The sequence below is a fragment of the Columba livia genome, chromosome 4 (assembly GCF_036013475.1).
Source record: "Columba livia isolate bColLiv1 breed racing homer chromosome 4, bColLiv1.pat.W.v2, whole genome shotgun sequence".
NCBI classification, from domain to species: domain Eukaryota; kingdom Metazoa; phylum Chordata; class Aves; order Columbiformes; family Columbidae; genus Columba; species Columba livia.
In genome coordinates, this window is record NC_088605.1 from 54,511,033 (window position 1) to 54,538,140 (window position 27,108).

Sequence of the window (27,108 nt, forward strand, 5' to 3'; positions counted from 1 at the left end):
CTGACATGTTCCTCATTAATTTCTTTTAAGCCCCTGAGCAAACTGTGTGTGGTGCAGGCTCATCTGGAGACGCGTTCAGGATCAACGTGATTCCTAACTTTCAGAGCCGAGCAAAGTGCTAGTGCTGTGTTACTTTGCCATGTTGCTTTTTTTGGGGAGCTGCGAGGGAACAGTTGTGATGACAGCCACTCTGGGTGGGTTGTGTGTGCACACATTGAGTACAGAGATGTTGGGCTGGGGAGGAAAACATGAGAGAGGTATTCCTGAGAAGGCAATGAGGGTGGCAGGCCATGTGAATTCACTTCTTAGAGCAACTACATGCTTTTCAGGGTTAAAAACTGGAGGACTGGGAACCAGGAAAGTTCTGTCTTGTGGGATTTCAACAAGGTGTTTCTGAATTTCTGAACCCTGACTTCCTCAAAGGCCTCATCTATATTAACCCCTCATTAAAGTATTAATTCAAGTATTAATTTAATAAATTTACTGTCCATGGGTGGGTGAGGAGCAAGTTGAGAGTCTGTGGGTGAGAATTAAGGGGCAGGCTGGCAGGGGTGATACTGTTGTGTGTGTCTGTTACAGGCCACCAGATCAGGATGAGGAGGTTGATGAGGCCTTCTACAGGCAGCTGAGACAGGCCCCATAGTCATAGGCCCTGGTTGTCATGGGGGATATTTAGCTTCCCTGATGTTTGCTGGAAGGAGTACTCAGCCAGCCACAGTCCAGGAGGTTCCTCCAGTGCATTGATGATAACTTCCTCATGCAGTTGGTGGAGGAGCCGACCAGGAATGGAGTGCTGCTGGATCTCATCCTCACTAACAAGGAGGGTCTGGTTAAAGTGGTAAAGGTTGAGGGCTGCCTTGGCTGCAGAGACCATGAGATGGTAGAGTTCAGGATCTCATGTGGCAGGAACAGAAGACCAAGCAGAATCACAACCCTGGACTTCAGTAGGGCCAACTCTGGCCTTTTCAAGCAATTGCTAGGGGAAATCCCATGGGCAAGGATACTTGAAGGTAAAGGGGCCCAAGATAGTTGGTTAGCATTCAGGGACTGCTTCTACCAGGCTCAAGATCAGAGCATCCTGACAGGTAGGAAGTCAGGGAAGGGAACCAGGAGACCTGCTTGGTTAAACAGGGGAACAGCAGGGCAAAACTCAAGTGGAAGAGGAGAGCCTACAGATCATGGAAGGCAGGGCTGGCCACTTGAATATAATGCTGTTGTCAGAGGGTGTAGGGAGGCAACTAGGAAAGCTAAGGCCTCCTTAGAATTGTAACTTTGTAAGAGGGGTCAAGGGCAACAGAAGGAGCTTCTTCAAATACATGGCAGATAAAACTAACACCAGAGGCAATGTAGGCCCACTGATGAATGAGGTGGGTGCCCTGGTGACAGAAGATACAGAGAAGGCAGAGTTACTGAATGCCTTCTTTGTCTACACTGCCAGAGACTGTCCTGAGGAGCCCCATATCCCTGAGGCCCCCAAGGAAGTCAGGACAATGGAGGAGTTTGCCTTGGTTGATGGGGACTGGGTTAAGGACTAATTAAGCTATCTGGATGTACATAAATCTATGGGTCCATATGGGATGTATCCGTGGGTGCTGAGGGAGCTGGCTGAGGTCATTGCTAGGCCACTCTCCATCATCTTTGCTAAGTGTTGGGAAACGGGAGAGGTGCCTGAGGACTGGAGGAAAGTAAATGTCACTCTAGTCTTCAAAAAGGGCAAGAAGGAGGACCCGGGTAACTATAGACTGGTCAGCCTCACCTCCATCCCTGGAGAGGTGATGGAACAACTTATCTTTGCTGCCATCTCAAGGCACATCAAGGAGAAGAGGATCATTAGGGGCAGTCAACATGGCTTTGCCAAGGGGAAGTCATGCTTAACCAACTTCATAGCTGTTCATGAGGACATAACCAGGTGGATAGATGATGGCAAAGCAGTGGATGTGGTCTATCTTGATTTCAGTAAAGCATTTGACACAGTCTCCCACAGCATCCTTGCTGCTAAACTGAGAAAGTGTGGTCTGGATGATCAGGTAGTGAGGTGGGCTGTGAACTGGCTGAAGGAAAGAAGCCAGAGAGTTGTGGTCAATGAGGTGGAGTCTAGTTGGAGGCCTGTATCTAGTGGAATCACTCACGGGTCGGTACTGGGACCAGTATTATTCAATATATTCATCAATGACTTGGATGAGGGAATAGAGTGCACTGTCAGCAAGTTTGCTGATGACACCAAGCTGGGAGGAGTGGCTGACACACCAGAAGGCTGTGCTGCCATCCAGCGGGACCTGGACAGGCTGGAGAGTTGGGGCGGGGGAAATTTAATGAAATATAACAAGGGAAAGTGTAGAGTCTTGCATCTGGGTAGGAACAAGCCCAGGTTCCAGTATAAGTTGGGGAACGACCTATTAGAGAGCAGCGTAGGGGAAAGGGACCTGGGGGTCCTGGTGGAGAGCAGAATGACCATGAACCAGCACTGTGCCCTTGTGGCCAGGAAGGCCAATGGCATCCTGGGGTGTATTATAAGGGGTCTGGTTAGTAGTTCAAGAGCAGTTCTCCTTCCCCTCTGCTCTGCTCTGGTGAGACCACATCTGGAATATTGTATCCAGTTCTGGGCCCCTCAGTTCAAGAAGCACAGGGAACTGCTGGAGAGAGTCCAGCACAGGACAACAGAGATGATTAAGGGAGTGGAGCATCTCCCTTATGAGGAAAGGCTGAGGGAGCTGAGTCTCTTTAGCTTGGAGAAGAGGAGCCTGAGGGGTGACCTCATTAATATTTATGAATATGTAAAGGGTGCATGTCAGGAGGATGGAGCCAGGCTCTTCTTGATGACAACCGATGATAGGACAAGGGGTAATGGGTGCAAACTGGAACACAGCAAGTTCTACTTAAATATGAGAAGAAGCTTCTTCACAGTGAGGATGCCGGAGCACTGGAACAGGCTGTCCAGGGGGTTGTGGAGTCTCCTTCTCTGGAGACATTCAAAACCTGCCTGAACACATTCCTGTGTAGCCTCATCTAAGTGTTTGGACTAGATGATCTTTAAAGGTCTCTTCCAATCCCTAGCAGTCTGTGATTCTGTTAAATTAATTTATTTATTAAAGTAATAAATTTTAAAGTATTAAAATATTAAAGTATTTATTGAAGTGTTTTAGTGTATCACGTTGTAGCATGGAGGGTGTTCATCTCCAGAGTAGCAAGTGATAGGACAAGAGGAAATGCCCTTACAGAAAGGGTTGTCAGGCATTGGAACAGGCTGCTCAGGGAAGTGGTGGAACCATCTTCTCTTGAAGTGTTTAAAAGGTGTTTAAATGAGATTCTTAGGGACATGATTTAGTGCTAGATTTAGATGAGGTTATGGTTGGACTCGATGATCCTGAGGGTCTCTTCCAACCAAAATGGTTCTGTGATGCTGTATGTTGAAGACAAATGTGGTGTCTGTGCTGGGCTTTTCGCATGTGTTCGTTGCAGTGCAGGCCAAGGCTTGAGCACACTGGGCTGGGCCCAGCTGGTGCCAGAAGAGGCAGGTTGGAGCCTGCTGAGCCCTGTCCCACAGCCATGGTGTTTGTGTTCTGCTTTCACCTGGACCTGTGGCTGGTCTCTTCCTCTGGTTTGAAACTGTATCCCAGAGCTCTGTGTCAAAGATATGTTGGTCGTTTGAAGCAAAAATTCGGTGTTTCAGGCAGAATAACATCGAGAATAGCTGGTGGTGGGAGCACTCTTGCTGACCTCAAGTTAGGAAAAGCCTTTTGGAGTGTTGTTGCTGTAAGGGGATGTCAGAACTTCCGTAACAGGGGAGTTCTGTGCTTTGAAAAACCCCAGAACTACTCATATATGAGTTTTATTTACTTTCCCCTTTATTAGCTGCGATAGCAGTAAGGCTGAGGACTTATCCTGCAAACACAGTAAGTGCTTAAGTCTCTACAAGCTTTGCTGAGGTTGCTGTTAATTGGGCAAGGCAAGAATGCTTGCAGGAAAGGAGCCAAGTCCTCACTGTGGTCTGTGTGCTGCGCTCAAAGGACAGCTTCTTGCTGCAGAACTGTCTCTCGTGCTTGTGGGTTCACAAAGACTTTTTTTGGTATATCCATGTGAATTTCTTAAGCATAAAACTTCACCTATGTCTATCAGCAAAAGCACTGTAAGCCACTTTTTTCAATCTTGTTTCAGGAAATGACCCACTCGTGGCCACCTCCTCTGACAGCTATTCATACACCCAGTACAGCAGAGCCCTCCAAATTTCCATTCCCAACAAAGGTAAAACTGTCTCTTTTTGCTAGGGCTTTTGATAAATTAGAAGAGAGCTTTCTCACTCTTTTGTGTGTTTTCATCTGATTTTTGCCCCCGTTTTGCAGATAAAGGCTGTTGGGAGAGTTTATCTTTAGATTAAGTCAGTTACATTAAAGCATAATGGATCCAGAGTTATAGAACAACTGCTTGCAATGTATTGTTTTATTGAGAATTAGATCAGATTGTGGTTCAAAGTAACTGTTTTTGAGTGGGCTATATGGTAGCATAATTATCTTTCCTTTTATTATATTTTTAAGCAAGCTTTGTATTTATCAAATTGCGAGATGTTTGAGCCAGAGGGGGGGGATGAATGAGTAATGTTTCCATGACTTGCATATTTGTTATAATTGTAGTCTTCAAATGTGACTGCTTTTCAGAAACGTTATAAGCACTTCTGCTGCAGCACCAGAAAAAAAAAAAAGCTTTATTTTTATTATTTTTATTGTCAACAACACTATTTGCTGACTGTTAAACAGAAGTGTTTGGCAGCTCTTTTTTTGAAAATATTTATTAAAAAAGTACATAGCACTAATGTGCTAGCGACACTTTTTTGGTGGTAGTAGCATGTATAATTTCTGTCCATGCTAAGCTTTGCCAGACCAGCTTAGACTATTAGACAAGTCATATTTTGACAAGTTAGTCGAAGCATTTATTACAGTAAGTAACATGTGGAAAACAGATAATCTACACGCTGCTATTAAGAGAGAGATTATTTATTGTATTCTCAATTTGCACTTTGTCCTTTCTTTCTAGGAATCACAGCATGTTGGATCTGTAGCACAGAATCAGAGTAAGTAGAAATCCAAAGAAAACACACCATTATGTACAAGTTGACAGATAGTTTTGTGTGTTACATGTTGAGGAGCATGTCAAATGTTTATATTGATTAAGGAGCATGATTTCTTGTGCTTTGTTGAACAGTGATTAATTTAGAAAATACTTAAGAGATTGTACACATTCATTACCTACAAATTAAGGCAGCAGTTCAACATAAAACAGTATTTCATTAGGAAACTGCATTTGGAGTGATGAATAATCTCAGTGGCAAAAAAATTACATCCTGGAAGAAAGTGACTTCCTAATTTGGTGCTCAGAGATCATAAGGTAAAATATGCTACAAGTGAGGCAAAAAAAACCCAACTGATTCATTTTTGATTTACAGAACAGTATGACGCACCTTCAAAAACGTTGCCTAGTTCTCAGCCAAGAACATCGTAAGTAATGAGACTCAGTTCCTGTGCTCTACTATGCAGTTACTTAAAAGAATTTGGAATTAATTAAAATTTGGGTTACTTGATGTTTCTGGAGATTAAAGTTTTATCAGTCTGATTTTTCTCAGAGATTTTCAATGCAGGGCATTTTCACTGACAGAAATGTTACTGTTTCATGATTATAATAGTCATAAACAAAACAATTCTGAAGGAAAAAAAACCCAACTATTAATGTACCAGATTGTGGGTTATTTTTTCTCTTTTAATTTGTGGCTACTTAACATCTTGTCACACTTTGTCATATTTGAACTACTAATAATGCGTTCAACTGACATAAATTATAAGGAAGACAAACTGATCTATTCTCTATCATTTTGAAGCCTTTGAGGGCTGGTAAAGCTACAGCTATGATAACTGTGAAAACTAGATGTGAAATTTTAAAGATATCGTATGGTATAACTTCCTGCAAATGCCCAAGGAAAAGTTTTCTAAGAAGTGTTCTTAATTTTACTTTTATATTTGAAAAAAATATATCCCTTTATTGAGGACTTTCTAAAAACCTCAATTTATATTCTAATCATGTCAGCTAGGTGCAAAGTGAGATGAAGATGAAATTTCTGTAACTTTTTCTGATAGTATGTGTATGTTCTTACTTTTCTTTATATATTTAGTCTTTTCCCTATCATGTTACATTTTTTCTCAGAAGAAAGTTCTTAGAATTTGAGTCTCAGTGTAAGATGTTTGTGTGCAATCACAAAAGTTTTACAAGGCAAGGAAGGAATGCAAACTAATAAATTAATTGCTCCAACAGGAAATTTTAAGTTGGTGGAAATGATTCGTAATCACAATAATATAACTTAATGCTGTCCTAGTAGGTGAAAGTGGTTATCTAGTAATTAGGTTAATTACAGAAATTGCTTGCAAGTAGATTTGTGAGGGCTGACTTGAGTCTTTCAGGATTAACCTGGCCAGATGGCAGCATTGATAGGTTCTGAGCCTCAAGTAATGAATAGAAATCTTTTCGCGCCTGGAGGGCTAAGTGGTCCCTGTACAAGGCAGTTGCCCAACTATTAAACGCCTGTCAGTTCATGTGATATATAAAGATCTCATGTTACTCCATTATATGTTGTTCCATGGAAGGCTGCAAACTACAGACTACAAAGCTTATTCCACTTTTTTTCCTTACCCTGAACAATTTAATAAAAACAAACAAACAAAAAAACCCCAACAAAACTGGGACAGTCACAAGCGAGAGGAAGAGTATCTTTCCATCTCAGTTGAGTAGGATTTTACTCTCAAGATCAGTAAAGCCTCTTGGTGCTATTCCAGCGTGGTGCAGAGGAGCCCACACTGCCTGGGAGTGTGGGATCGTATCATGCTGGGCAATCACCTGCTCCCTTAATCCATTCTTTGTTTTGTTCCTCCTTTTCCTACCCCAGCTTGCTCCTCCTAAATGATTTATTGGCATTTTCATTGTGCTGTTAAAAATACTATTTTCAGCTGCTCCAGGCTCTGCCTTCCTCCTCAGCTACCCTACAGCCATTGCCTTTATTTCAACTCTTGTCTCCTGCTTGTAAAAGTCTCAGCCCAGAGACCTGTAAATTTGGGCATGGTATGTAGCTCTATCCTCAGCCCATATCCCCTCTGCTTAGCATCCTTATGGGATGAGGCTGAGAGCCAGCACTTGTCTACCAGGGACATGTGTCCCCACAATTTGACAAAGGCAGCTGAAGCAGGAGGAACAGAGTGGCTTAGGTTTTATGTCCAAAATGGAGAGAAATGATATTTGCTCAAGGACTTCCTCTACATCTTTCCCTTGAACTGCTGCATCCATTCTTTCTTGTTTTGTTTTTGTTTTCATTTGCACAACAGGACTTTCTTTCTTTGCTGTTCAAAGCCCATGTGGCTGTCTGAAAATCCAGCTGCCTTGAGTAGCTCGCCTTAGAAAGTGTAGCTGACTGAAAACAAACAGCGTTTGTGCTGCTTAATTAGAGGTTGAAATCCCGGTGCATCTGCGTGCCCAAATTAAGCATTCAGCTTTACAGAGCGTGCAGGGGTTTCCCAGATGGCTTTCATTCTTGAATACAGCCCCAAAGTCAGCACCTGGCTGCACTGGAATGGAAGTAGCCCTTCTTTTTTGAAAGGGGAGATGCCAAGCTCATTCTTGGTATGCATCTTTAACCCAGCTGGCAGAGAGGAACCAGCCTGTGCTTTCAGCAGGGTTGTTTGGCAAGGGGATATTAATTTTAGCGCTGCTTCTGTCGCTAAAAGAGCTCTTTTTAAATAGCTTTACAGGGAGATTGGTGTGTATATAAGCTGCAAAGAACAGGGCCATCAAGTGAAAACTAGGCATCTATTAGCTCCTCAGCTAATTAAAACCTTAAAATTCTTAAAGCAGATTTATTTTCTTTAACTAGGCTATTAACCAATTTGTTGAAACCTTGTTTTGTGGAAACTGGCTTTGTTTATCCTTGCCAAAGTGTGACTCATTTAAACTTTTAGTCTTCTTCCTTGATCTTAAATTGAAGTTAAGTAGTTGCAATGTTATTTACCATCAGCTTGGGTGAAAAAGGCGGTCATTTTAATTACAAACAGATAAATAAGATTTCAAAGAAGATCTAGGTAGTGTTTTCTTGTGTTATGCTCTTACCTGTAAAGGAATGCATCTGTAGTCCAGAAGTCTGGACCCAAAAACAGTCTCAGGACTTGTTAGCATCCCTGGAAGTGTGTTCATTGTTACGTTTGAAGGACTGCTTCCCTTAACGGGTTGCGGGAAAAAAAAGCTTAGACAGAGCAGCCCTTGTGGTACTGAGAGCCTCTTCTGCATCAGTGAGAGGTACTCGGGGACAGTGGGGCCAGAACCTTTGCAGGAGGTGTCACCTGTGTGGGAAGGGTTGGCTCTGTACTGGGGGACACCAGAGACCTTTTGGGTTTCTTCACACCATCCTGCTCCGTGGGCAAGAACAGAAGTCCCAACCTTAATCTCGAGTAAAGTCTGATTCATAGGGGAATCATGCAGAAACATAGCCTATTGAAGCCAGGTTTTTTCTTTGAATGGCGCAGTAGCAGCTGCATGAACATGTTTCCACGAAAGACTTAGCAATTGGAAAAATAGCTTTAGCATTGATTTATTACACTGCTGGTGGTACAGTGCAAGTAGTGAGTCTGTCTGGGCTTGGGGAAGGGAGGACAAGAGGACTTAATTAGTCTCTCTTATTATTTGGACACCCTGACATAACTCATCTTTGCGTTCTATCCCAAGTTTTAAGGGGCTTACAACTTCAAAATAAAATCCATTAGAAAGAGGGGAGCCATCTAATAAGCATGTTCAGTTGGTTTCCAGAATTGCCAACTCTATCTTATTTGGAAGGAAAATGTGACAAAGTATCCATCTTGCCAAACCAAGAATGTAACATTTCTTATTAGGTCCAAAGATTTAAATAAAAAGATTAGACAAAAGACTTTTTAAAAGGAAGAAAACATTTCTATTTTCTGGCCTTCCAAACTGAGAACTGTAATAATTGGTGAACAAATGTAAAAGTAAAACAGCCTACTTTAGCCCTTCAGCACAGTAACAGGCACAGCCCATCGCTCAAACACAAGAGGGGAAAAAAAAACCTAAAACAAAAAAAAACCCCACAACTCTTAACTGGCAACATAACTAGTAAAAGATTAAATTGGATTGCTGAAACTCTCCAGCTTAATAGTACAAGCAGGTGGGGTGACAGCAGTGTAGGAAGATGGGAGTTTTGACATGCAGCATGTCATTCAGTGAAAAGAGCCTGTAGCGCTGTTTGAGTGTCATTTTCTAAAGAGACTGAAGATTTTGGGTCTTCTCATTAGGTGGATATTCAATTTCAGGCAAAAAGTCTTGATTTTTCATAGCAAAGATGTATGGCACTTCCTGAAGTGAAGTTCATTTAGGGGTGCTGCATGCTCAGATCTTAATCGCAAGAGCATTAGCATCTCAACTTGCTTAAAAAAAAATGTTAGCTTTTGGGTTTATGTATTTGAAATTGTCTTTCCAAAGGACTCTAGTATTAGTGTTTTGAATATTTATTTCCTTTAGAGATGTCCACAACAAAATACGTATTTTTATGAAACTACTTCTATGAAAATAGTAAAGACGTAGGAGAAGCCACCTCTGTTGTTAGTGCTGTGAAAGGCTCAGCACAACTCACTCCCAAGTATGCAGCAGTTGAGATGGTGAAGCCTCATCACAGATCTCCTCCGTAAAGCCGTGCTAGTAATTTCCCATGATTTAAGGATTTGTCTTACTTCCGAGAAAGAAGGGATGGGGCCACAAACATGTAACAATAGTCAGCCAGTCCTGCTTAATCAATGTGTTGTAGTTTCTGGTGTACGACTGTCGGTAGGTGTGGAGTTTGCTGTAGGACTCCATTTTGATTTCGTCAGCTTGCTTGCTCTAGGTTGGGTTGAGGTGCCCTAGAAAGTAGAGTGATTTGCATTCTGCATGAGCAGAAATACTTTAAAATATCAGGAAATAACTAACTGTGCTTTCCATAGTTTTCTTTAAGGGGGCTGGGCTCTCTCCTGAAATGGTGAAAGAGAAGGATTTGTAACTCGTATTGAAAGGAAACATAAAACGGGCAGCAACAAAAACCTTGTGAATAATTGCTTGAGTCTGTTCTCTGTTGACTCTGTATGTGTAATTTCCATTAGCCCTAATAGGAATTACGTAGCTTTCTGTTTAAAGGGAAGATACAGTCTTTCTTGTGAATTATGGAACTTTAATCTGGTGCTTGGAGAGGTTAAAAGGTACTGAGAGAAAGCCTAAGTTACTGTTCAACCCTGAGCACCCATTACTGACTGCTAAAATAGATTTTTATCTGTTGACCAATGGGCAAATTGCTCTTAAAATTTAATTTGGACTTGGGATTCGTCACTTCTGGTTTGTGGAATTGTTGTTCACTGTGAGACCATGGCCAGCTTCAGCAGTAAATGTGGTCTTGTTTCAATGCTGCACGTCAGCAGCTTTGCTCTAAGTGTAAAATAATTTGTCTACTTAGTGGGGATAGTGTTCAAATAAGGGAATAATTTTTTTTTATTCCGAGTTTTTACTCCTCTGTCACAGAGTCATAAAAGCAAACTGCTCATGGTCATTAGACATGACACACAAAGCTGTAAATCTTTTTTGCTTTGTTCATAGCTTGATATGAAGGCTTGGAAGGGTGTGAAGGTTTGTGTAGTTTTTCTTTTCCTAACAAGGATCAGGGATGCTAACTGTCTCCCCACTTTTCCAAGATTCTGTGGCTCACTGGGGATTTTTCACATTTGTTTTCTTGCTATAAAATCTGCTGTCATGAGGCATGGGAGGCTTATTTCTCTTATTTGGGCATGAGAAAAACTTCTCACAGAGAGCCCTTAGTTTGAAATGAGTTGAAATAAACAGTTTTGACTTGAGTGATTAAAATCCCTGTTTTGGTTCCCAAGTTTTTTTATCCCATTTTTGGAATGAGACTTGTGTACTTCTCTGGGTTGAAGAATTGGTCTCCAGCTAGTTTTGAGATTTGAATCACTAGACTTCTGAATAGCAAGAGTTTTGCCTGCCTGTTTTCCATCTGCTTTTGGGATGGCTGCATGGTTGCCAAAGAGAGCGATAATAATTTAGAAGAGCTTTGTGTCCCTCCTTGCAAATTCCCCTCCAATCTTTTCAGGACTTTGGTAATGTATTGAAATTGGAAGCAGTAGTTAACCGCCTGCCAACTGAGGACTAAGTTACACTTTTGGAAACATTCGCAGACAGCCTGCTCTCTAATCTAGCAATAGTAAAACTGAGTTTGTGCTTCCCTGCTTGTAAATGGCTTTGAGTATTAGAGCTGCTTGATGTTATGGTTACTGCCAAGACGTGCAGGCGCATGAAGTTCACTGTCTAGAGAAGAAATAGGAGATGGGCTTGACTTTGGCATTTACTTATATATGTGTGATAGGAAACTTCAGCAGCAAAAAGAGAAGCCCTGTGGCAGAAGTAGTATTTGCAGCCCGTGAGAGCATAGAGTGTGAACATGCAGAGCTTTTGGTGCAAAGATGATGCTTTCTGCCCCTTGGGCAGCCAGTGTAGGCTAATAATGTGCCAGTCTCTGGTTGTACAAGGATCAGACTTCTTCCACCCAGCCCTGCTGTGTTAGCGTGGTAGAGACCCTTTGTCCAGGAGCATTCTCCTTGCAGAACTTCGACTTTGTTGTCTGTAGATGGCAGCCAATGATACTGACCTCTATTGCAAAATGTCTTGAGATCAGTTGGAAAGGCCAGTAAAAGGGCCTGGGTTGTGTGTTATCATTTTATCATTTATTCAGGTTATGAGAGGGTTTAGCAAATTGAGCATGCCCAATGTTCAAAAAGGATGTGGGAGGTTGGTTTGTTTTGGCAAGGGCAAACCAAGACTTTTTCAGTGTCTGCTGATTGAAAATGTGTCTGCCTTGGCTGATATTTATCTTCTGGTTGTCTTTCAGAATGCTCCAGGACGACCTGCAGCTCAGTGATAGTGAAGAGAGTGGTGACGACCAAGTCAGTTTTAGATGTTCTATACACTAGGCACACAGATATCCCTTTAAATCACCACAATTTGTTGCATTGTTCTGAGCTCCTTAAGCTAACCTTTCCTCCCCCTCTCCTCTTTGTTTTTGTCAACAAAACAGGTTGTTGAAAAGCCACCTTCTTCGTTTCCTCCTCCAAGGTACAGGTTTGTTCCCAAACTACTACCTAGACCAAATAATGAGGAAAAACAAAACTGCTTTTACGTATGGGGTAGATGGGAAAGGGTTCCTGGTTTCTCTCATAGATACAGCTTTGTTTTCTAGCTGCTGAAGCTGCTGTTGAAAAATGGCTTTAATTGTGTGGGGTTTTATGGAGAGCTCAGATTAGAAATTAATAATCCAGTCATGCTGGATTTTGCCTGTGAACCAGAATTGTATATCTATATCCCCAATCCTTCCCTTCTTTTCTCCTCTTCCCCTCCACCAGTGTAATGTAGATGCTGTGGCCAATGGGATTGTCAGATGTTGTAATGATGAGTGAGGTGTGAGTCCTGTTTTAGTTCAGAAGGAAGCCCAAAACAGCCTAGCAGGTGAAGAACAAAAAAGGATTAGGTATACTCATTAAAGCTGCTTCAGTTCCTCCTGAAAAGGCAGTGGGCTGTAAGCAAGTCCTGCCATGTGCTGTAAATCAGAAGCAATGTTCAAGGTAGGCTGAACAGACATGTACCTGGATTAGAAAGGTGGAGAAACCCTGAATTTTTCCTGTAGGAGGGTACTGATACATTTTTGGCTTGATGTCTGTGTTTGTCAAGCATAGGGTGATGTTTTACCGAGTCAGACTTGCAGAAGGGCACACTGATTCTTGGCGTGATCCACTGTCTATGCAAGCTCTTGAAACAGAGTGTTCTCACGATGTCAGTCTGGATGAGCAAAGAACTTGCTTTCAAATCATAAAAATGTGTTGATGCTGACGTGGGAAACAGTTTTCAAAATAAAGAAAAAAAAAAATCAACATTTTGATTTCTTAAGCCTATTTCAAAACAAGAAAGCTGTGCGTAAGTCATGGTTCTTTCTCAGTTCCATCCAGTCCCATTGCCAGAGCTGGAGGAAATAACTTTTGAGTAGGGGTAGGTGTTGCAAAAATTGCTGATGCTTGACATGGCTCTTAACAAAACAGTTACAGCACCTAGACCAAGGAACGTGGATGAAGAAGTGAAAACTTAAGGGGGCTAAAACAAACACGAGAAACCATCCTGGAATGTACATTTCTGCCCTGTTAGCCTTTGTTGGAAATTTTTCTTTTTAGGGTTGAGACTTCAGAAATGCACTTGTAGGTTTGAGGGGGGGTGATTTTGTTTGGTGTTGTGGTTTTTGGGTGTGTTTGGTTTTTGTTTTTTCCTCCACTTTGGCTAAATGCAGCTTCATGTTGTAGCAGTGACATCCTGCTTATGTACTTGTTTGACTGGGTTGGAGTTGAAGGTTTTATTATTTTCAGAGGTTTTTTATTCTGGTGCTTTATCTTTCAAGTATGGCAATGTATTCCCTTGGCCTTCTCCTCTCAGTACCAAAACGTGGGGTTTCAGTTTTATTTTTTGATCCTGCTATGTTGATAACATAAGTAAGTAACCTTCACCCATGCTGCTTTCTAATTTTATCTCCTGGTGGCCTTGCAGTGCCCTACAGTCCCAGCCCAAGAGTGTGGCATCAGCACATTCCAGCAGCCCAGAGTCAGGGAGCACCAGTGACTCAGACAGCTCTTCAGACTCGGAGACAGAGAGCAGCTCGAGTGAGAGTGAAGCAAACGACCCTCCGAGAGCACCAGCGCCTGAGGTGAATGCAAGTAAAATGTAGAGGCTGCTTAACACAGGACGATCAGGACTAGGAGATCTGAAATACAGTCAACATTCAGGTGTCTCCTTGACATTTGTGCTGCATCATTAGACTTTTTCTTGCCCTTTGCTTCCCCTCTAGAGTTTGTTAATTAAATAACCCTTAGTAACAGCATAATTAGACTTTGATGTACCTAACCTTGAAGTGTTCCCCTTTCTCCTTTGGTGTCATCAGTTAGCACTCCTGGAGGAATTAGTGCCCTTGCTGGCCAGGCACAAGCAAGGCACAGAGGGGGAGCATGGCTTGTCTGAACCGTTTGAGGCCCACCTCTGCCTATGCAGCTTTCATGGGTGCTGAGACTATGGACTGCTTCAGGGTGAGACCAATTTTCTGATACATTAAGAGGAGCCACTACCTCCTTGCTGCTCCTGTATGTGAGTGACAGATTGGTCTTCTCCCAGATCACAGCTGAAGTGATCAGACCTGCAGGATGGGCTTGAATGTGCTCAGACTTGCTGTTGTTGAATTTGGCATGGATAGTGCTTCCCTGGCATTTCTGAGACTTTTATTGGGAAAAGCATACAAAGAGAACTTGGTGCCTTAAAGTCGCATAATTGAGACCATGCATTTTAAAAATCTGCTGCAGACATGCTTGTGTCCCGTGGGTTCAAACAGTTCCTCTGGTTTGTTAAACATTCTTGGGCCAGTGGAAAAGCACATGGTTATATACTGTGGACCACAGCTAATGTAAGCCAATCCACTGACAGTTTTGAGGTACTCTCACAAAGCCCAGAAACCTTGTAATTTATTTCTCTTCCTCACTTCAGCCCTAGCTTTCCTTTCTTTTACCTTAGAAGCACATGAACAGGCTGAATTTTGTGTGCAGGAAACAAACTTTGGGGTGGCATGTCTTTTCATCTCACATCAACTACACTTTACCCTCCAGCAGTTCGATTACAGACTTGGTCATTTGCAATGTGGGTGTCTTTGGAAAGAAACAGATGTTGCACTTCTCCTCTTCTACCAAATCCTGCATGGTTTGTCCTGAAAATGCTGGATTGTAAGGTCCTTCTCACTCTGGTGAAGTCCTCGATATTTGCCATTGACAGTTTTGTCCCTTATTTTATTTAGCAAACTGTTCATTCATGGTGCTGAAGGAGCAAGTTACTGCATGTGGCCTGTTTGATTATAGTCAGCTCTTCACATGCAAAGGCATAGACTTTAAGACCTATAGGCAACAGTTCCTTCTTTTAAAAAAAAGAAGGTAGTTGTCTCTTACCGTTCACTGTGTTCAGAAAACCTTACTAAAACCTATATGAAGGTGTAGATCACAAACAAGATAACCGATGGTAGAAACACTAGAAAAGGGTCAGAGTATGCCACCTTCTGATAGCAATCCAGATTATAAACCAAAGTTTGCTGAATCTTTTGGCTGTGTTTTTATAGTGTTTGACAAAAAAAAATGCTCTTGATTGGCTAAGAGGTTAAAATTCCAATGAAAATGAAGCAGATTTTTGTTATCTGAAAACTATAATGCAATGTGTAGTTTAATTTTATTTGCAAAGCTTTTAGATTGACTCACCCAAACACAGTTGAAGATGTGTCTTGTTTATCTACATGTTCTACAGCACAAAACAGAGCTGAATCTGGATATACAAGAAAATCACAGCAAAAGTGATTAGTCTTGGAAAACCTTTTGTGTGCTAGGGTTTCTCTTTTCAGGAAACAGTTGTGGCCCTTCTCCAAAGTGAGAGTAATGACTGGGGAGAATGGGTGATGGCAGGAATGTAGCTGTGCTTTGATGGTGCCCTGATAATGAGTTACATGTTTGAGTGATGCTGACATATACATGGTATTTTCAGAACAGGCCCCAGAGAATCATGCATGATGTGCAGTTTCTGATGTCTGTTTTAGGGTTGGTGGTATGTGCTTTTCTCGTAATTTGTCAGACTACTGTTAGATTAGGCAGGACTTGTAGCAGCCACATTGTCTATCTGACTGTCACTCCAGAGGTCTTCAAACCTCAGTCATCGCCCATGCCTTACTTGAGCCAGAGTGAAGCGAGAGTTGGGTTGCATAAGCAGAGGCCTCAGAAGAGGCTGGGTTTGATGTGCCAGCTATACCATTTATTTTGGTAAATGCTTAAACTGCAGCCTACCTGCCAGACTTCAATGAAATGCGACAACTGACACAATCCCTCGTCTGTTTTGAAAGCAGTGCTGTGTGCAGATAACTTTTTAAAAGCATTGTGAGGGCAGGACCTAATCTGCTTTTACAATTGCTGCTTTTTTGTATATGTCATCCAATAGTGCCATGATGTTGGTTAGTAACAAAACAAGGTGAAGTTCTAGTGTTAGACTGAGAGCCTCTGGGTGAGGATTAGGGGGATGGAAGACAAAGGAGATGTTTGTAGGAGGTATCTACTACTGGTTGCCCAACCAGGATGATGCATTGATGAGTTATTCTATAGGCAATCACAGAAGTTTCTGGATCAATTCTTATGGAAGATTTCAACTTCCCAGACATTCATACTGCTGTGACAAGCAGCTCTTAGAAATTCTTGACGTTTCTAGGAGAGAGCTTCCTTGTCACAAGTACTCAGTGAGCCAACTAGGAAAGATGCCCTCCTAGACTTGATATTTGTGAACAGAAAAGGACTCGTGGGAGATGTAATAGTAGGTGGCTGTCTTGGCCACAGTGATCATGAAATGGTTGATTTTAAAATTTTCAATGTAATGAGATAAAAGGACAGCAGGACTTGGACTTCAGGAGAGCAAACCTTAAGCTATTCAGGGAACTATTTAGCAGAGTACCCTGGGAATCTGCTTTTGAGGGCTTAGGAGTCTACGAGTGCTGGTCAGTTTTTAAGAACTCAGGGGATCAGGCAGCCTAAGATCTATCAGTATTGTTAAAGACTGAAGCAAAATAAGCATTGAATGCCTCTGCTTTTCCTTCATCCCTATTAGTCAGGTGACAGTCTTTGACAAGTATTGGTCCAATGTTTTCTTTAGACCTCCTCTTGCTGTTGGCATACTTAAAAGCCCTTCTTTTTGTCTGACACAACACTGGCCCATTTTAGCTCTAACTAAGCTTTGGGATATTGTGTCTTCTCCCTGCATATACAAACTGCAGCTCTGTAGTCTTCCTGTGAAACCTGACCTTGCTTCCACAGATTATACAATTTCTTTTTCTTCTTGAGGAGGAGTTCCCTGTTCAGCCAAGCTAATCTCCTGCTCAACTTAAAACACAGTGGCATTGCCTGTTCCTGTGCTTCTGGTCTCTTACCCAGTGGCAGGCTGGGCTAGCAGAGATCCAGGAGTGCCATGCAATACATTTGGTTGAGCCTGTACAAAAATGAGGTCTGTGTTTCTGAAGTATGATGTGCATGTGCTAGAGCATCCCCGCTGTCTCATGGTCTTTCACTTTCAAGCTCTTTTAACAGTAAAGGGGAATTTTACTGGGTTCTGGTAAGGTGTGCTAGGATGGAAATGGCCCATGAAGGCATCAGTCTTGCATCCTTCCTTTCTCCTTTTGTCTACAGCCCGACCCACCAACTTCTAATAAGTGGCAGCTTGACAACTGGCTAACCAAGGTGAACCAACCAGCAGTGCCAACAGAGAGCCTCAATGAAATCACCCATGAGGATGGATTTGAAGAGGGCAAGGAGCAGGAACAGGGTGTCAGCAGCAGTTCCTCCCACCAGCACGTCGAGCCGAGGGAGTCTCATCACAAGAGCTCCAGCCGAGCGGCAAGGGCTCCTCAGGGTGCTCATCTTCCCACCAAACGCAGCTGCCAGAGGTCTCCTGTGCGCACTGAGGAGCCCTCACCCAGGCAGACTGTGGGTATCAAAAGACCTGGCAAGGCTCCAGCGCACGAGGGGCCCAAGGGAGGCCTGAAGGTGGAGAGTGATCCTGGTCCTTTTGAGGTCAAAGACCAGTCTTCCAGAGACAAGCCAAAAGTCAAAACGAAAGGGAAGCCAAAATCCAGTGACAGAAAAGACTTGAAGCCAGCGCCGAAAGAACCCACTGAGAGCAGAAAGCACAAGAACGTCCATCAGGCCAATGCCAAACCCTGCTTGGACCCAAAGCTCGTGAGAGACATTTTGCTTGGCAGTGCCCAGGAGCATCTCGCTCTCAGTCCCCTTCCTCAAGAACAGGGCACAACCCCCACTAGGACTAGCAGCCACAGGCCTGCCATCGTGGCCAGAGAGAATTTTCACAAGGAAAAACTTCCCTTGCCTACAAAGGAGAAGAAGTTGCTCTCTCCAGTGAGCGATGCCCCCACCCCTCAGTCCCTCATGGTGAAAATAGATCTCCCTCTCCTGTCCAGAGTCCCCCAGCCCCCTGGGAAAGGCATTCATGAGAAGAGAGCAGAGGCCAAGGAGCTCCCTGGTGCAAGGAAGCAGGACTTGGAGAGGAAAAACATGGACGCTCCTGACAAATCCCTTCAAAAGAGGAAGGTGAGAGGTGGAGGGTGGAGGTGGGTTTGTGAAGGACAGAGGCGGTGTTTGGAAAAACCCATGCAGAGGATTAGTTTCCACTTCATAGGTTGGGAGTGGACCCATCACGTTCCTCCTATAAAGGTGTTATCAAACTTCTAAAGGGAAGGATGTCAAAACCTTCTTCTTCTTCACAAATCTCTTACTGAGCAAACAAGAAGCCCTGTAAGCTGTCTAACAAATCCTTTGTTTTAAAACAGTTTTTGCTGTGCTTTCTTGAAATACATGTTTTCTCAGACAATGAAACCCCAGCCCTTTTGTGTCAGAGGAGCTTCTGGCAGCAGGCTGTGTCAGTGTGTGGCTGACCAGCCCCCCAGTACCATTCCTGGGTTTCTCCGGCTTTCAGCTGAAGCAGAGCTTTGTAGGATGGTGGTGCCCTCTTCCTTTGCACCCCTTTGAAAAGCATCATGGTATCTGAAGAGCCTCCCAAGGTGTGCAGCCATCTGCACTCTGTTGCTGGAGAGCACCCTGACTCCAGTTTGTGGGGGTGCCCAGAGGGAAAACCACACCAGGCCCCCCCAATCTGCCGTTTTCAGTTTTGTCCATGTATGCAACTTCTGCTGCCTTTAGCCATGCAGCTTCAGTCTGAGTAGTGCAAGTCTTTGTCTCTGTGGTGTCATTTATTTCCACAGAACAGCTGTGATTGCTTATGCAAGAGTAAGGCGTGAACTGTATTATTACTAGGGGTTGTGGCAGCAGCCCCATGCCTTTTGCTTTTCCGCAGATGCAGACTTTTAACTGAACCAGGTTCCCTGATAGTAGCAACCATCACTAAACCCTGCTTTGAATCTCAGCCCTTGGAATAAATACATAGAAAACTTCTTGGTTTTCCCTGGAGCTGCTGTGGTGCTAGCAGTGATGCTAATGCTTAAAAGATATATGTGTCCAGTAAGGGGCTTTCCAGAGACCTCTTCAGCTATAATAGTTGCTTTTCCTTGGAGGTGGTAGCTGTTCACAAGTGTTTTTTGGAAAGGTAACTCCCAAAGACGACCATTAATATACTTCCAAGTCAACTGGTTCAGCTGCACAAAGCATTGGCTGCAGGACTCGCAGGGTGAATGTTGCACATATTCACGGTGGATATTTCAGTGCCTATGTACCTTTTTGGTCCTCCCCACAGGGCAGGTGGCTTAGCACGTGTGGGCGAAAAACCTTCGTTCCTACACAGTTTCGTTTAGTCTTGTCATTTTCTGAACTTCCTGTGGCTGTGGGGGTGGAATTGAGAAGAGCAGGGAAATGGTGAAGACACTTGAGAGACCCTGGCAGTCCTTTTCATGCAGAGCAGCGGGAGAAAGGTAAAGGGGTGGTAAATCTGCCACTTCTCTTGTCTCTCAAAGACCAACGAGAGGAGCTATTTGATGTTAGGCACGACTTTCCTTGCAGTGCGAGTGTCTGATCGCACGAAAACCTGCCTGAGAGCCTCACCATCTGTATTATGTCAGTGTTCATCAGTGTCCTTGAAGGCTCAGGCTTCATCGCAGCCAGCTAGGTCAGGTACAGCTGTCAGACGTTTTTTTTTGCAGCAGTGTAGAGCTCAACCTGAGAAAGAGCTTCAGGAGACATGATCTAGGTACTGGAGCCATGCCCCAGTCATGCTGCCAGAGGTAGGCTCTGTGTTGGGCACTGAGTTCCATCGCAGTGACATAAACCTGGGTGTGCTCTTGGGAGAGACAGAAAGACAGTCCGGGAGTGGTTTTGGCTGCCGCCAGGCATACTGTGAATAACACTGACTGAAAAGTGCAATTTCTTTTACATTTTCTTGATTTGTAGCAAATTATTCTGAAGTTTTTCACTCAGGTGAGCTGATGATTTGCACTCTTTGTATCGCAAGATCTATGGAATGCAATTAAAAAGTATCATTTATTGCTTCTCTGCCTTAATGTTTCCTGTTCTGGAGGACAATGGCAGCAGTTTTAACTGACTGTTTGAAATTTCACCTGTATCTGATTCTTGTTAATAATACCAAAAATGCCTGCACGTCTGGGAAATCAGAGTGATCTAACTCTCCTGTGAATGCATTTTTTTTCCTTCCTTTTGATAAGTTGTATCACAAAACACAATTGCTTTCCGTTCATGGCTTTGCCAGGAGGAATCTGAATACATTTCTGTACAATTCATACTCAGCAGGAGAAAAAAGCCCACCTAGAACAGATGAAATGCTTATTTTCAGGAATGGAAGTACCTTAATATTGATTACTTTTAGCAATGAGAGGCTTAGCAGTTCCATCCCCTCCACTACAAAATAATTAATCTGTCCAAGCAAAAGCAGATAAAATGTTATTTTAGGGTCCTTGTCAGTGAGCCTGAAGTCTACATCTGCTGGGCTCTGGCTTTCCATATCTTGTGTTTCCTTTTTGTAGCCAGAATCGATCAAAGGTAACTGTGTTGTCTGTACTTTATTATACAAGCTTTCAAAAAGTGAGTGATACATTATTTTTTTTCTTCCTGTTAGAGGGAAATGGAGAAGGAAACTGATAGGAAGAAAACGAAATCAGAAAAAGAAACAAAATCATTGCAGTCTTCAGCTAACAAAGACTCCAGTAAATCAAAGTGAGTATACAGTGGTGGGATGGCAGAAAGGTGCCTGACGCTGAGTATTTCTTGAAAAGGTTGCGGCAAGTAACTGTATCTCCTGTTGTTATACTTGTAAGTTTGCGTATAAAATAATGTGCTCTCTGAAACTTAATCTGCTGAAAATCAATCTTTACATCCTGGAACCAATCATGTGGCTAAGGGAACGTAATTTATTTGCCTATTTATTTGTTGCAGATGTACAATGATACTTGGGTGTCACTTATCTTCCTCTCCCTTCTTAATGCTGAGGATTCTGGTTCTAATAATTCAGCATGAGCTGATATTTCAGTGGTTGGTCATCCTCCCATATTTGATTCACATGGCTGCAAAAGTGTTGAATGTTGTGGCATTTGTCCCGATTTCTAACAGTTGAGATGGGAATGAAGACTCTGTTTTTTAAACAGGAGCTTGTCCGTGCTGCAAGAAATTTGCCTTTTCCTTCTAAGCTGATAGGGCAACCATTGGCACTGCTGTCTTTCAGACCAAATGCAGAAAAGGAATTTTTGCAAAAAGTTTGTATGTTGTTTGAGTTCCAAAACAGTGTAGTAGACAGCCTGCCTGCTGGGTTGCAAACTGGCGTGGTGGTAATCTGTCAGCAGATGCTTGCCCTAGATGATCTGGGAGGTGGCAGCTGTTCTGCGGGGTGCAGTGTATGCTTGTTCTGCACAACAGTTTAGGGACTTCAGGGAAAGTCTGCCCATGTCTTCGATCATTCTGGATTCTGCTGTCAAACATGTTTTGGGGAAGTTTTTGTTCTCACAGCATGGGAAGCAGCAGAAAGCTTTTTATCAGATTCATGATACTTCACAAGCATGTAAAGCTCCTAGTCTTTGTGAGAAGATGATGGGAACGTGTTTTGCACGTGGGAAAACTGAGATGCGGACAAATAGACCTGCTTGATCAGACTGCTGCTGCAAACAGATGGAATGGCTGACAGTGCGGCCCAGAAATCTGGTTCCCATGACATAACCTCTCACAGTTATTCACTTTAAATACCTTTCCAAGAGCATATCACACACTAAACAAACAAATAGGAACAATGACACGTAGAGATTATTCCCAGACTATAGATGAAAAACTAACAGAAAATTCACTTTATTTACTGCAAGATGCTGAGCAATCGTATCCACAGCAAAAAGAGTTCTGGCAGCCTCTTGGGAAAGAATATTGTACTAAGAGTAACTATAGTCTGTAAATTTTGACTTCATGATCATTGCTATTTTCTTAATTGGAAAGGTCCTGCTGAAATAAAAAAAAGGGTGTCAGGGCCAGTACTGTCTGCTCCCTCAGCTGCTTTTTCTGTCGCAGGTTACAGGCTTTTAATAGCATTTGCTGGCTGGCTGCTGGTGCACAAGGTGTCTGTGCAAGGTGGGACCTCTCTTCTCCCAGTGGAGAACGCAGAGGTGGATGTGGCTATCGCAGAGCTCTATTTTTTTCTCACCTTGCTGCTGTGTGAGTCTGCTGAGAATATCTGAACTGGGATACTCTAGAATAGCACGGATACACAACTCTCCCTTTTTCTAACCGAACCAAGATGCTGCGGTCCTAATAGGTTTTTCGCTGTGACTGACCCAAATTTGTATTGTCTTGAAATGTTGCAAGACCTAGTCCAGAAAACAAATGTGTGTGTATAAGTGGGTAGGTAGCATTTCCCTTCTTCATTAAAATAATCTCGTCATCTTTGTGTCTTTTTTTGAATATGACCTGATGGATACACCACCATTATCTCTGTCTGGAATTTCAGGTGGCCTTTATGGCCAGTAATTTCTCATTTATTCCAGCATAGCAATTACAGTGCTTCTGGTAGATCTGCTGAAATGTACCCCATAATTTGTGCATTAGCGTACTGCCAGCATTTTGTCTGGGTTTATGCTGGAGCAAATGCTTCCAGGAGCATGTTTTTGAATGGGCAGTGTTCCCAGGAGAGGTGGCTGGTGCTTCAGATATGGGCTACTGCATTGAATTTCTGCTTGCATGGGGCTTGAATTTGACGTGGGTTTGTTATGCAATGTTGAAGTTTGTGTCTTCACAAACCGACTAAACTGCTTTTCTGCAGAGAAGGCACTGACATGCTCCTAAAGCACTGAGATGCTGAGGATAACATGGAGTTGGGTGAAGGGGTGGTTCAGCTGTGGTAGTAAGGAAAAGGTTGACATTCTGGGGTTCATTCCTTTTTTTTTTTTTTTTCTTTTTCTCTTCTTTAGCCACGTTCTGCCTTTTGGAGTGGGAAGAATAGGATGCATTTTTGGGGGCAGAGGGCTCTGCATCAGGTTGGGGGATGCTGCTGTGCTCCCTGTGAAATAGTCCTCTCTGGAGTGTCAGCTGTATCGATATAGCAAAGCTGGGGAGTGTGTGTAGGGACTGTACCATGGGAAAAGCAGGTTGTGGCCCACTGGAAAATGGGAGAGGACAGGACTGTTCCCTGCACAGCAAAACGAAGCAAGGTGTGCAGCATCACTCTTCAGTTCTCTCACAGGGTTAAACCTAATTTCCTCCTCTTCTGATGGTGCAGTCCCCGAGTCACAGTCCCTCCGTTTTCTTGGAAACTTTGAGAACCTGAATAAAAATTTTTGTGAATCAGCAGTAGTGAAACAAACTTTAGAGCTATTTGGTGCTACTTACTGGAGTTTCCTGGTAATCCTAACCCCAGATGATTAGAAATTTGATATGCCACTGTGTTATTGAATGTGCTCCATTCTGCCATTTAAAAGAAGAGCCTTTTTAAGTCTCTCTCCCTTGAATCCTCTGAGCTTTATAAGTGTTGTTTAGTTGAGCTGGCAAGTCTTAAAGGAACAACTCAGTTTAATTCTGTCAAAGCATGTACAGGATCAAGTGTCAAGTATCTCTGACCACAGGAGATATCTTCTACCGTAATGGGGAGAGACAGACAGTGCTGCAGTTCATTTGCCTTGTTGGGTGATTTGTCACAGGGGTTTTAGCCGCTGTAATTACCTCTCTCCCTCTTTCAGTGCAAAAGGGCTGTGTTGGAGGGGTGTCTTTTTTGCAATATACTGATATTCTGGTTGCAAATCTTTACTTCAAGAGCAAGTCCTGAGGCTTATTCCTACTTGAAAAGCAACTTATATGTTGTTGGCAGCTAAAGATGTAGTATTTAAAGCACAATGAAGTTCCTGAAGTTTCATTTTCCTTTTGTTGGATTATTTGTGTTAGCAAGTCATCTCGCATTTCCAGAGAAGTTTAAACAGAATTGGTACGTGATATAACAAAGTTTTAAAAAAATCCCTACATTGTCTATACACTGTATTAATTCCAATTGCTGAATTTGCTCCCCCTCTCCAGAGCACTGAAAGCTTCATTTGAGACCCAGAAGAAAGATCTCCTACCCCCGCCACTGCCACCCATGTCTCCTGCACATCCTGCACCAAAGTCAACCAAGACTGCTCAAAAGAGACCCCGAAGTGAGAGTGATGAGCTGCCTACCATGGATAACACTGCCAGGAACAAGAGCAACCACAAGGATCCTTTGTTCTCCAAGCACAAAAAAGTGGAGAGAAATCACGCTGAACTGTCGAAGGGCATCAAAGTAGGTACCCCCTTGTAACTGGTGGGGTGTTTCCTGCAACCTGTGAGTGCTGTGTGATTCTGTTTAGAAACATGCTCTGAGGATATTAAGAAGGAAGGAAGGTAAGCCAGTCACCAGAAAAAGCTCTTTGAAGTATTTTTGCCCCTTTAACAGCTGTGACCGTGTGTTGCCAGCCCAGAAGCCTGTGCTGTAACATCTCTCCTGACTTTTTGTCATCTGTTTTCGTCTTAGCAGTGAAACAGTGAGAAAGGATGACCATGTGAAAATGAAAGAGAAGAGAATCATACTTAGGGCAGGAACTGTTTCTGACTGTAGGCAACTGCAATTATAATATTAGTATAAAAATTAGTACATTTACAAAAAGAAAGAGTGGCTTGCTTAAAAATAAGAAACAAGCAACCTGTGGTTTTGACTGCAACCTGGGTGTAGGGTTTTATAGCTTGCTTACAAAATTATTATTTATGATCCTTGCAGCTGGATCTTTGAATTATTGGGTTATAAAATTAAATTATATTACTGTTCACTAGTGGTTCTGTGTGTGTGGTCCATGATATTGTCATGTGTTTGTCTGTTAAGCCAGGCTGTGCATGCTGTTGTAGCTGGCTTCTGACTGCTTTTTCCTGATAATGTACTTAGTAATGCACAATAAGCAATTACTGTGTGGTTAAGGTGGGAATAAGCGTGAATGGATATTACCTGTTCCTGCTTTGGCTAGTGACCGTGAAAAATGTGCTACTGGCAGCCTTACTGCTGTCGTAGTCATTGTGCAAGGAAACCTACTTATTTTTTCCATGCTTGGGAGAAGTTGGAATCGTGTTAAGCCTTAGTAACAGTCAGGTAAGAAGCAAAGTTTTCCTTTCCATTATTGGAGGGTGTGCCAGGAAAGGGGGAAAGCCTGGAAAATAGACAATGCCTGGGACAAATAAATATTTTTCTCTTGAAATTTAGGAAAGCCAGGCTTTTGAATTGGTTTACATAGATCTCTCTACTCAGCTTTATTTCTGCTCTGTGTTTTTTTTCAGGGATCTGCAGGGGATGTCACAAGTCCTTTTTCTGTGCCTTCATTGCCAAATGGTACCTCCAAGCCAAGGAGACCTCAACTCAAGTTAGAAAAGTAAGTTTTGTTTTTGTGCTCCTCATCTGTACTTTCTGAAGACACCGGGCAAGGCTGGCCCTGCAGCCATCCTGGCTTCTGCTCCGTAATGTGCTCTTCTTCTGGGAAGAAAGCGGGAGGGAGAGATGTCTGGAACCTGCCCTGTGCCGCTGCCTTGTGTCTGGGGCTTACCACACCCACCATAAAGCAAGGGTCTCGTTTCAACAGTCCCTTGTTTGAAGGAAGCTACTCTAGAAATTTGGTGCTTTTTAACTAGGAGAGGAGATGTCTCTCTGTGCCTGGCTGCAAGTGATGGAGTTTGATTTGTCTGATCCTTGACAAGCGGCAGACTCCTCTGTGACAAGGTGCTGGGCAGGTGGATGACTTTTCTGAGAGGGCATGACCCTTTTTTTTCCTCATTTTGTTAGTTACACAGGTGGCTGTGTGCCCTTTGCATGGTGAATAGATTGTCACAGTGCACAGAAATTCGTGTGGTCAATCATTTATGTGTTGATTGATACCAAGGCCTGTAGAAGCCTTGGTGACCATATCTCTTGTAAGCAGGTAACTTGAGTGCAAGCTCTTCTGGCCTGAGATAAGTGTGCAGCACTGCAAATTTTACTGTGTGTTTCAATCAAAATATATTTGTGGTATTGTACTTGAAGAATGATAGGAGATCACATTAACTACTGTCTTCCAGTGGGAGCAAAGAAGTGAACTTGCTCTCATAGTAGCCTGACAGCCAGTGTTTTTTTCATTCCAAAATGCCACTTTTCAGTGTTATTCCATCATTTTTTGAGAAATTAATTAGTTTTGTTTGTGCATTCAGATGCTGTCTGTTTCTGAACATGCAAACAGTGTTCATTGACCATCATAATTGTAGTGTGCATTTGATAAGGCTGTAACAGGCTTACCAAAACAGGGTGTTTGGTGTCGTAGCATCCTTTAGATATGAAGGTAAAATTGGTAATTGTTATACTCTTTTTTTCTCTGTTTTCTGTTTTTCTTTTCTCTGTCCCCAATTCAGACAGCATCCAATGGAATACTACATAGAAGAGGCCAAGAGGCTGAAGCACAAAGCTGATGCCATGGTGAGTCTTGGCCTGGTGCTAGAAATGTTAACCAGCTCTTGCGTTCAGACCTGATACCTTTGTGCTTGTGGATAAGATTCTCTGGCTAGCATTACTTCCACCTAAGGGAGTATGTTCGAGTCATATGTTTGTAATTGCCAAATTTTCAGACATTTCCCTTTGTTATAAACACACCTAGAGAACAGGAATCAGAAGTGATGTTGTCTGAGGTTAACACGCCTGTTTGCTTTGCCAGACCTATCACAAAGTCCTCAGAAGACAGATGGAAGAGTTAGTTTTAAGATAGTTTACTCTGAAATGTCAGGATCCTGATGGTAATTGTGTTGCTGGTGAACAAGACTTGGAGTGCCCTTTGCAGATGTAACTGGCTTTCTCTGCTGTGCACGGTTTAACAGCGTGCATGACTGAACTTTTTGTGCTAATTATGGCTCAGTCAGGTAATGTACATTTGCTATTTGCTATTTTTCTGTGCAAATGAAGTGAGGGAATACTATA

At 42.9% G+C, this 27,108-nt stretch overlaps 1 protein-coding gene across 5 annotated transcripts in view; it reads left to right on the forward strand.

Moving 5' to 3' along the window:
* The window catches only part of AFF1 (ALF transcription elongation factor 1), a 124,289-nt gene that overhangs the window by 86,906 nt on the left and 10,275 nt on the right, over window positions 1–27,108 (forward strand). For 4 of the 5 annotated variants that reach the window (XM_065061804.1, XM_065061803.1, XM_065061805.1 and 1 more), the window contains 11 exons: window positions 4,156–4,242; window positions 5,029–5,065; window positions 5,438–5,489; window positions 11,960–12,014; window positions 12,146–12,183; window positions 13,657–13,813; window positions 17,355–18,272; window positions 20,764–20,861; window positions 24,186–24,429; window positions 25,452–25,543; window positions 26,550–26,613. In XM_065061804.1, coding sequence (XP_064917876.1) covers window positions 4,156–4,242; window positions 5,029–5,065; window positions 5,438–5,489; window positions 11,960–12,014; window positions 12,146–12,183; window positions 13,657–13,813; window positions 17,355–18,272; window positions 20,764–20,861; window positions 24,186–24,429; window positions 25,452–25,543; window positions 26,550–26,613 — 1,842 coding nt within the window. The remainder of the gene's footprint in view (window positions 1–4,155; window positions 4,243–5,028; window positions 5,066–5,437; window positions 5,490–11,959; window positions 12,015–12,145; window positions 12,184–13,656; window positions 13,814–17,354; window positions 18,273–20,763; window positions 20,862–24,185; window positions 24,430–25,451; window positions 25,544–26,549; window positions 26,614–27,108) is intronic. The other variant, XM_065061806.1, reaches the window with a different exon arrangement.